The following is an 11,452-nucleotide window of genomic DNA, read 5'->3' as shown; positions in this document are numbered from 1 at the left end:
TGAGGTAGCAGATGAAAACTGCAGTGTAAAAGTAGAATATGTTCTATGGAGTGAGTAAATAACTGTGTTTGTCAAATGTCAGGGAAAGGACGCTAAAGGGACGGGTAGAGGAAGACGGAGTTGTAGTCTGGAGGAGGGGAGCCGCCCTCGACGCACTCCCAGCCACCAGGCGGCGACGGCGGCGGCTCACTGTCCCGTATGTCGGCCACGTCATGGCGCGGGAAAGACACCTGGGTGTCGCGACACTTAAAGGTGAAAAACCTGTAAAAAGTATTCACAATAGTTAATATGGGCGCTGGAGCTTTAACAGATAATAACAATAATATTGTAGCAGGCTAAAAAGTTCAGAGGTTAGAAGTCACCACCACCTGCTGAGTTTTCTGCTCTTAGTGTTATCGTTGTTGTTGTTGTTCTTCTTCTTCCACTGGACGTGGTTCAGCTCCTCAGACGGTAAAACCATTCCACTGTCGCTCTGCTGCTCCTGGAGCAGTGAAGAAGACACAAGTTTGACAACATAATAGACAACATTATAGAGAGCAGAGAAACCCAACAATTCACACAGACATCTGACAGAATCTGCCTAGACAGGTTGTGGTGAAAGGGAAAAAATGGGGGGGACAGAGGAGAGCAGCAGCAGATAAAGAATTGATTTAATTTAATTTAATTTAATTTAATTTAATTTAATTTAATTTAATTTAATTTAATTTAATTTAATTTAATTTAATTTAATTTAATTTAATTATTTTAATTATGGTGATGATATGATATAATAATAATAATAGTAATAATAATAATAATGGGATTATTATATTTCCCTTAAATGATTAAAGCTGCCCTGTGTTACTGGTTGTTTGGTCTTTGTGAAAAGAAACAATATGTATATAGCTATATCTATATATATCTATATATAGATATACAGTATATCTATCTATATATATAAATAGATATATATCTAACAATATTTGCCTGCTGCATCCTTCAGACTTGACTGATGGTGCGTTTGTGTGTATACACCAGCAGCGCAGGACCGGGTGGGGTCATTTATCCTGTGTTTTTTTCGTAGTAGAATTCACTTGTGAAGCTCTTTGTGTTTTCAGTCGTACTCTAACCTGTTTGCGTTTGCATTGTTGCACACGTCTGTAATAGATCGCTCTCACGTTGACGTTTTGGTCTCATTCATACGTCGTACATAAAAGCAGAAGCGTAGGTGTTTGTCTTACTTCTGAGTCGTCGGCCTCCTCGCAGGGAAGTTCCTCAAAAGTCTGAAGTGTGGCCATCCCTCTCATGTAACTGGTGGTGGATTTTAGATTCAAAACACACAAGTTAGGAACAGCTCTTCTTTCTCAGCCCGTTTCCTGTCATGACCACAGACTGTGACCCTTGATTAATGATTGTACCTCAGGTTTGTGACTGCGAGCGGCTTTTCCTCTGGAGCTCCGCTGTGATTTGTGTCTCCAGCCATGAAAGATCCCAGAGGGATGTAATGTTTCCCGTCCTTTTGAAAAGAAAGGAAATCAGATGCATATTTTATTTTATTAGATTTTTTTCATGCACCAAAACAAATGCCTCGCGTGGGAAAATCAATAATAATAATGTTAGATTATGAGCTTGAAGCCTGACCTGTTGAACCATGGCCTGCAGAAGGTCTCCAAGTGTCTCCACCAGGTTGGTGAAGGTGGGTCGTTCTGAAGGAGAGGCCTCCCAACACGCCAGCATCGTGCTGTAACTGCACACACACACACACACACACACACACACACACACACACACACACACACACGTTCAATTAAATTAAAGGTGCCATACATAAGAATGTGGCCAAGGTTTCATTTTCTGACGTAACTGGCAACCCGTGGTTGCTCGGCAGCTGAGACTCTACTGACTGCAATGATTGGTAGACGGCGGTAGGTGGCGCCACATGCCAAAACATGATTTCAAAACATAAACATGATTTGCAGTCTGCAAAATATATTTTGTAATGCAAATATTTTGTCTGTACTGTTGTTGTTGGTGAGTTCAGTTTGTTATATGAACATTATTCCTGAGTCTCTGTGACATATTAGGAGGATTTTATGGCCAGTTGCTTTAGATTTATTACATAATGCACCTTTAAATAATAAAAAAAAAAAGCTCTATTCATCCCCCAGTTAACAATTTAAGACCTGGTGTATTGGTGTTTCTATACTGTCTTATATTATTGTCATTTTTACTGTACATGTGATTTGATCTATTTTTTTCTGCCTGTTTGCAGAGTTTCACCCACATGTCAGGTGTGCTGTACTCTGGCGCTCGCATCCGTGTTCCTTCCTTCAGTCGGTGGCAGAACTCCTCGTCGATGTGAAGGCCAGGGTAAGGGGAAGCTCCTGTCACACACACACACACACACACACACACACACACACGCACACGCATAGATAATGAAAATGCTGTATCGTAGGTGTTTGTATTCAGTTTCATTAAAAGGTACAAAGGTGAAAGGTTCTCACCCAGAGAGAAGATCTCCCACAGCAGAATGCCATAGGACCACACGTCGCTCTGCGTGGTGAACACTTTGTCAAAAATAGACTCTGGAGACATCCACTTCAGAGGGAGACGGGCCTGTCAGGGTTAACAGATTAAAATAACAATAACAAGTTTAAGGAAAATGTCAGAATTATGAGATTAAGGAAAAAAAATCTAAATTCTGAGATTACAATCACAATTCTAAGTTTTAGGATAATGTGAGAATTATGAGATGAAAGTCAGAATTATGAGATTTTTTTTTTTTTTCCTATCTTTCAATTTTATTTTTTATTTTTTTGTACATGTGGCCCTAATACGCTTCTGTACTTATTCACATGTGAAATCATGCATCATTTAATCCAGTTTCAACCACATGGACGTGCATGGATTTGCATCCTGGATTATTTATTAAGATTACAAAATGCTAATAAATCAAGTTGCATTTATACAGTGCTGTGAAAAATATATATTTTTTTTTACATGTTCGTCACACTTCAATGTTTCAGATTATAAGATCTTTTGGGCCTTCTTCAAAAATGTGATGAACCACGATCACAGTCATTTTTATATTTACCTGGGTTATCCTTGTCTAATATTTAAATTTGTTTAACAATCTGAAACATTTAATTGCGACAAAAACAAAACATCAGGAAGGGGACAAATACTTTCACATTCACAGCACTTTATAAATGTTAAAAAATGGCCTAAAAGTGAGGATTTTTGTGTTTTTGTGTGTATTTGAATGGTCACATTCATTATCCAAGTACAGACAGACAGACACGCATAGATCCATGTTTGCTCACGTCTCCCTTGCGGACGTAGTCGGGGTCTTTGTAGACGTCTCTGGCCAGACCAAAGTCACAGATCTTCACCACGTTATTGTCCGAGAGCAGCACGTTCCTGGCTGCCAGATCTCTGTGAATACACTGTTGTGTGTGTGTGTGTGTGTGTGTGTGTGTGTGTGTGTGTGTGTGTGTGTGTGTGTGTGTGTGTGTGTGTGTGTGTGTGTGTGTGTGTGTGTGTGTGTGTGTGTGTGTGTGTGTGTGCGTGAAGACGACACCGGTTAATGAAATATACATTGACAGTGTACATCTCCTTCTCACTCCAGCTTCTCCTGCATGTAAAGCAAACCTTGCGAGAGGCCAGATACTCCATTCCACGTGCGACCTGGAAGCTGAAGGAGATGAGATCCTCCAGGAATAAAGGATTCTCCTCGTCGTTGTGGTCGAACTCTGTTGTGCTGCTGCTTTCAGAATCACTGCTGACACAACTCAGTCCATCTTGTCCTCCAGCAAACTGGGATAAACCAAGTAACTGTTATTAATTATGATGTGAACGTGAGTGAAAATCAGGACAATTAATGATTAAAATGCAGTTTGGGCTGGGTTATGTATTTTGAACCCTAAAATAAAGAGAAAATCATCAATTCCATTGTTCAGTAACACTTTATAATAAGTACTCACTATTAGCATTAGTTAAGTGTCTATAAACTACACATTAATCAGTATTAATGCTTCACTAAGGCTAATAGTGTGCACTTATTATAAAGTGTGACCAATCGTTCTTGAAGCTGTCATTTGTTGTCATTTTTAAACCTGTGAAAGAAATGAAGGAAGCAATGATAACATCTTCACACTGCACATTGCAGAAGTGACCTTTTTTGAGAGTATGTTTTTGTAATTCTGTGCAGCACAGAGCTATGACATCGTCGTTTTTTTTAACCTCTCCAGTTAGCGGAAGAAGCTGAAATCAGAGTGTGAACTAACAAACTATCTAAAAAAAAAATTGGACAAAAACATCATACTATTCTCTGTCGTTCGAAATTGGAAAATTCTTTTGGGACATTTTTTTTGGGTCCAATCTTTGACAAAAACGTCACACTATATAGTATGTTGTTTAAAAGTTGACAATTTAAAAAAAAAAAAAATGTTTTTGTCCAAAATTTGACAAAAATGTCATACTATACTATGTCGTTCAAAATTTGAAAATCTTTTTGAAAAAATTTTTTTTGTCCAAAGTTTGACAAAAATGTCATACTATACTGTCGTTCGAAATTTGACAATTTTTTTTTGGAAAACATTTTTTTTGTCCAAAATTTGACAAAAACATCATACTATACTATGTCGTTCAATATTTGACAATTTTTTGGGAATTTTTTTTTTTAGTCCAATCTTTGACAAAAACGTCACACTATATAGTATGTTGTTTAAAAGTTGACAATTTAAAAAAAAAAAATGTTTTTGTCCAAAATTTGACAAAAATGTCATACTATACTATGTCGTTCAAAATTTGAAAATCTATTGAAAAAAAATTTTTTGTCCAAATTTTGACAAAAATGTCATACTATACTGTCGTTCGAAATTTGACAATTTTTTTTTGGAAAACATTTTTTTTGTCCAAAATTTGACAAAAACATCATACTATACTATGTCGTTCAATATTTGACAATTTTTTGGGAATTTTTTTTTTTAGTCCAATCTTTGACAAAAACGTCACACTATATAGTATGTTGTTTAAAAGTTGACAATTTAAAAAAAAAAAAATGTTTTGGTCCTAAATTTGACAAAAATGTCATACTATACTATGTCGTTCAAAATTTGAAAATCTTTTTGAAAATTTTTTTTTTGTCCAATGTTTGACAAAAATGTCATACTATACTATGTCGTTCGAAATTTGACAATTTTTTTTTGGAAAACATTTTTTTTGTCCAAAATTTGACAAAAACATCATACTATACTATGTCGTTCAATATTTGACAATTTTTGGGGAATTTTTTTTTTAGTCCAATCTTTGACAAAAACGTCACACTATATAATATGTTGTTTAAAAGTTGACAATTTAAAAAAAAAAAAAATGTTTTTATCCAAAATTAGACAAAAACATCATACTATACTATGTCGTTCAATATTTGACAATTTTTTGGGAATTTTTTTTTTTAGTCCAATCTTTGACAAAAACGTCACACTATATAGTATGTTGTTTAAAAGTTGACAATTTAAAAAAAAAAAAATGTTTTTGTCCAAAATTTGACAAAAATGTCATACTATACTATGTCGTTCAAAATTTGAAAATCTTTTTGAAAAAAAAATTTTTGTCCAAAGTTTGACAAAAATGTCATACTATACTATGTCGTTCGAAATTTGACAATTTTTTTTTGGAAAACATTTTTTTAGTCCAATCTTTGACAAAAACGTCACACTATATAATATGTTGTTTAAAAGTTGACAATTTAAAAAAAAAAAATGTTTTTATCCAAAATTAGACAAAAACATCATACTATACTATGTTGTTCAAAATTTGACAATTTTTTCGAAAAAAAAAAAAATTGGTCCAAAAGTTAGCAAAAACATCATACTATACTATGTCATTCAAAATTAGAATTTTTTTTTGAAAAAAAAGTTTTGGTCCAGAAGCTGAAATCTGAGTGTGAACTAACAAACTAACTAATGTCTGCAGGTCCTGTTTTTCTGTCTCTACACCGTCTATAACGTGGCTATTGATGTGTGGACGTGTGCCGAGGCTGCTGAGGTCACCTGGTTGTGCACGAATACGTCTCGCTTGCTCTTCAGGAAGGAAGAGAGATTTCCATAGCGACAGTACTCGACGATGACCATCAATGGACCTGTACGCACAAAACACATTGATTACATGTGTGAAACATTTTGTATCATATGAGTCAATTCTTACACGCACTCGTTCAAACGAATAATCTAATCAGACTATAACATGGCAGCATGTGTTTCAAAATGTAGCATAATTGTTAGTGCAAGACTGGATGATCTGAGACTTTAAGAAAGTGCTGATTTACTGACATTTTCATGCACAAAAATCTCTCTAGGGTTTGCAGAGAATGGTCCAAAAAAACAGCAAACATCAGAAGAACAGCTCTGAACACAATTTGGACCCAGAGTTAACTGGTAACAAATGTATTTTTGTTGCAAAGTTATAATTTACATGTTTATAAGTCAGTGTTGTCGCTGTTGTCGGAGTAAGACATGTCATTTGTGTTTTTGTGCACTTCATCTTGCTTCGTGTGCTTCATTTTATTTCTGTTTTGTTATGTTTTTCAATGTATTATTCAAGGTCTTTGACTGCATTTTATGTTGGAAAGGTTTTCTATAAATAAATGAATACAATTCAATGGACATGCTCACAGTGTACAGAATGAATGCACAATCACACCCACCTCCAGACTTGGTGCAGGCTCCCAGTAGATTGACCACATTCAGGTGGTGACCAATGTAGTTGAGGATCTTCAGTTCAGTCATCAGAGCCTTGTGCTCGCTGGCTGTAGCTCCCTCTGGTGGACAACAGGTGGGAAGCAAAAAAGACAAGAGTGGTAGAAAATGTTCTTGTGCTCAGGATTGTGATTGAACTTTCTATCAGAGCTCCAGGGATGTTCTGAAAAACCTCATGTCGTACCTTTGAGCATCTTCACAGCCACAGTCCTGCAGCTGTTGGCACCATCGATGCCAAACGCAGACGCTTGTATGACTTTACCAAAGGCTCCACGGCCCAGAGGCTTCCCTGGAAGACACAGGAGGAACATGATGCTGTTAGGGAGTGTAAAGTGACATGTATGTTTGCGTCTAATCGAGCAACATTATTAAACAGGGCCTGAGCGATCACACACACCCTAGTGTGAGGAAATATTTATTGTTCATAAATATTGTTCCCAGAATCATGATTATTATTTCTAGTTTTGATATTAAAAATATACTGCAGAACCACTGTGAGTGACCTAAAACAAAATTCTCAAAAAAATGGTATAGTGTAGTATAGTGTGAAATTTTGGACAACATAGTATACTGTGACTTTTTTTTTGTCAAATTTTGGACACATTTTTTTTTAGGGATGAATGTTGGACGAAATTTTATTTGAAAAAAAAAAGGTAAAATGGTCAGATTTTGGACGACATAGTATAGTATGTCGTTTTTGTCAAATTTTGGACCAATTTTTTATTTCAAAAAATGGTTACATTTAGGACGACATAGTATAGCAGGACGTACTACATAGTATAGTATGACGTTTTAGTAAAGTTTTGGACCAAAAAAAGGTTTTTCAAAAAAATGGTCAGATTTTGGACGACATAGTATAGTATGACGTTTTTGTCAAATTTTGGACCAATTTTTTATTTCAAAAAATGGTTACATTTATGACGACATAGTATAGTAGGACGTACTACATAGTATAGTATGACCTTTTTGTCAAGTTTTGGACCAAAAAAAGGTTTTTTAAAAAATGGTCAGATTTTGGACGCCATAGTATAGTATGTCGTTTTTGTCAAATTTTGGACCAATTTTTTTATTTCAAAAAATGGATACATTTAGGACGACATAGTATAGTAGGACGTACTACATAGTATAGTATGACCTTTTTGTCAAGTTTGGGACCAAAAAAAGGTTTTTTAAAAAATGGTCAGATTTTGGACGCCATAGTATAGTATGTCGTTTTTGTCAAATTTTGGACCAATCTTTTTATTTCAAAAAATGGTTACATTTAGGAGGACATAGTATAGTAGGACGTACTACATAGTAAAGTATGACCTTTTTGTCAAGTTTTGGACCAAAAAAAGGTTTTTCAAAAAATGGTCAGATTTTGGACGACATAGTATAGTATGTCGTTTTTGTCAAATTTTGGACCAATTTTTTATTTCAAAAAATGGTTACATTTATGGACGACATAGTATAGTATGACGTACTACATAGTATAGTATGACCTTTTTGTCAAGATTTGGACCAAAAAAAGGTTTTTCAAAAATTGTCAGATTTTGGACGACATAGTATAGTATGTCGTTTTTGTCAAATTTTGGACCAAATTTTTATTTCAAAAAATGGTTACATTTATGACGACATAGTATAGTAGGACGTACTACATAGTATAGTATGACCTTTTTGTAAAGTTTTGGACCAAAAAAAGGTTTTTCAAAAAATGGTCAGATATTGGACGACATAGTATAGTATGTCGTTTTTGTCAAATTTTGGACCAATTTTTTATTTCAAAAAATGGTTACATTTAGGACGACATAGTATAGTAGGACGTACTACATAGTATAGTATGACCTTTTTGTCAAGTTTTGGACCAAAAAAAGGTTTTTCAAAAAATGGTCAGATTTTGGACGACATAGTATAGTATGTCGTTTTTGTCAAATTTTGGACCAATTTTTTATTTCAAAAAATGGTCACATTATGGACGACATAGTATAGTAGGACGCACTACATAGTATAATATGACCTTTTTGTCAAGTTTTGGACAAATAAAAGGTTTTTCAGAAAAATGGTCAGATTTTGGACGACATAGTATATAGTATGTCGTTTTCGTCAAATTTTGGACCAAAATTTTATTTCAAAAAATGGTTACATTTATGACGACATAGTATAGTATGACGTACTACATAGTATAATATGACCTTTTTGTCAAGTTTTGGACCAAAAAAAGGTTTTTCAAAAAATGGTCAGATTTTGGACGACATAGTATAGTATGTCGTTTTTGTCAAATTTTGGACCAATTTTTTATTTCAAAAAATGGTTACATTTAGGACGACATAGTATAGTAGGACGTACTACATAGTATAGTATGACCTTTTTGTAAAGTTTTGGACCAAAAAAAGGTTTTTCAAAAAATGGTCAGATATTGGACGACATAGTATAGTATGTCGTTTTTGTCAAATTTTGGACCAATTTTTTATTTCAAAAAATGGTTACATTTAGGACGACATAGTATAGTAGGACGTACTACATAGTATAGTATGACGTTTTTGTAAAGTTTTGGACCAAAAAAAGGGTTTTCAAAAAATGGTCAGATTTTGGACGACATAGTATAGTATGTCGTTTTTGTCAAATTTTGGACCAATTTTTTATTTCAAAAAATTGTTACATTTAGGACGACATAGTATAGTAGGACGTACTACATAGTATAGTATGACCTTCTTGTCAAGTTTTGGACCAAAAAAAGGTTATTAAAAAAAGGGTCAGATTTTGGACGACATAGTATAGTATGTCGTATTTGTCAAATTTTGGACCAATTTTTTATTTCAAAAAATGGTCACATTATGGACGACATAGTATAGTAGGACGTACTACATAGTATAGTATGACATTTTTGTCAAGTTTTGGACCAAAAAAAGGTTTTTCAAAAAAATGGTCAGATTTTGGACGACATAGTATAGTATGACGTACTACATAGTATAGTATGACCTTTTTGTAAAGTTTTGGACCAAAAAAAGGTTTTTCAAAAAATGGTCAGATATTGGACGACATAGTATAGTATGTCGTTTTTGTCAAATTTTGGACCAATTTTTTATTTCAAAAAATGGTTACATTTAGGACGACATAGTATAGTAGGACGTACTACATAGTATAGTATGACCTTTTTGTCAAGTTTTGGACCAAAAAAGGTTTGGACCAAAAAAATGGTCAGATTTTGGACGACATAGTATAGTATGACGTTTTTGTCAAATTTTGGACCAATTTTTTATTTCAAAAAATGGCTACATTTAGGACGACATAGTATAGTAGGACGTACTACATAGTATAGTATGACCTTTTTGTCAAGTTTTGGACCAAAAAAGGTTTTTCAAAAAATGGTCAGATTTTGGACGACATAGTATAGTATGTCGTTTTTGTCAAATTTTGGACCAATTTTTTATTTCAAAAAATGGTCACATTATGGACGACATAGTATAGTAGGACGTACTACATAGTATAGTATGACCTTTTTGTCAAGTTTTGGACCAAAAAAAGGTTTTTCAAAAAAATTGTCAGATTTTGGACGACATAGTATAGTATGACCTTTTTGTAAAGTTTTGGACCAAAAAAAGGTTTTTCAAAAAATGGTCAGATTTTGGACGACATAGTATAGTATGTCGTTTTTGTCAAATTTTGGACCAAATTTTTATTTCTAAAAATGGTTACATTTAGGACGACATAGTATAGTAGGACGTACTTCATAGTATAGTATGACGTTTTTGTAAAGTTTTGGACCAAAAAAAGGTTATTAAAAAAAGGGTCAGATTTTGGACGACATAGTATAGTATGTCGTTTTTGTCAAATTTTGGACCAATTTTTTATTTCAAAAAATGGTCACATTATGGACGACATAGTATAGTAGGACGTACTACATAGTATAGTATGACATTTTTGTCAAGTCTTGGACCAAAAAAAGGTTTTTCAAAAAAATGGTCAGATTTTGGACGACATAGTATAGTATGACGTACTACATAGTATAGTATGACCTTTTTGTAAAGTTTTGGACCAAAAAAAGGTTTTTCAAAAAATGGTCAGATTTTGGACGACATAGTATAGTATGTCGTTTTTGTCAAATTTTGGACCAATTTTTTATTTCAAAAAATGGTCACATTATGGACGACATAGTATAGTAGGACGTACTACATAGTATAGTATGACCTTTTTGTAAAGTTTTGGACCAAAAAAAGGTTTTTCAAAAAATGGTCAGATTTTGGACGACATAGTATAGTATGTCGTTTTTGTCAAATTTTGGACCAATTTTTTATTTCAAAAAATGGTCACATTATGGACGACATAGAATAGTATGACGTACTACAAAGTATAGTATGACCTTTTTGTAAAGTTTTGGACCAAAAAAAGGTTTTTCAAAAAAATGGTCAGATTTTGGACGACATAGTATAGTATGTCGTTTTTGTCAAATTTTGGACCAATTTTTTATTTCAAAAAATGGTTACATTTAGGACGACATAGTATAGTAGGACGTACTACATAGTATAGTATGACCTTTTTGTCAAGTTTTGGACCAAAAAAAGGTTTTTCAAAAAAATTGTCAGATTTTGGACGACAAAGTATAGTATGTCGTTTTTGTCAAATTTTGGACCAATTTTTTATGTCAAAAAATGGCTACATTTAGGACGACATAGTATAGTAGGACGTACTACATAGTATAGTATGACCTTTTTGTCAAGTTTTGGACCAAAAAA

The 11,452-nt window shown here is 33.9% G+C and overlaps 1 protein-coding gene across 1 annotated transcript in view; it reads right to left on the bottom strand.

The window, feature by feature from the left end:
* Window positions 1-92: 92 nt before the first annotated feature.
* Window positions 93-11,452, bottom strand: part of flt1 (fms related receptor tyrosine kinase 1) — a gene marked incomplete at its 3' end in the record, with an annotated part of 70,212 nt that continues 58,852 nt past the window's right edge. The window contains exons 18-29 of the mRNA XM_083901489.1: window positions 6,925-7,029; window positions 6,689-6,802; window positions 6,036-6,124; window positions 3,634-3,798; window positions 3,306-3,428; window positions 2,487-2,598; window positions 2,264-2,363; window positions 1,621-1,726; window positions 1,398-1,495; window positions 1,221-1,290; window positions 369-481; window positions 93-261 (exon numbers count right to left, since the gene is read on the bottom strand). Of these exons, the coding sequence (XP_083757615.1) occupies window positions 93-261; window positions 369-481; window positions 1,221-1,290; window positions 1,398-1,495; window positions 1,621-1,726; window positions 2,264-2,363; window positions 2,487-2,598; window positions 3,306-3,428; window positions 3,634-3,798; window positions 6,036-6,124; window positions 6,689-6,802; window positions 6,925-7,029 (1,364 nt within the window). The remainder of the gene's footprint in view (window positions 262-368; window positions 482-1,220; window positions 1,291-1,397; window positions 1,496-1,620; window positions 1,727-2,263; window positions 2,364-2,486; window positions 2,599-3,305; window positions 3,429-3,633; window positions 3,799-6,035; window positions 6,125-6,688; window positions 6,803-6,924; window positions 7,030-11,452) is intronic.

Source organism: Microchirus variegatus (genome assembly GCF_963457635.1).
Source record: "Microchirus variegatus genome assembly, chromosome: 15".
NCBI lineage: Eukaryota > Metazoa > Chordata > Actinopteri > Pleuronectiformes > Soleidae > Microchirus > Microchirus variegatus.
This window is presented reverse-complemented; position numbering and strand designations above follow the sequence as displayed.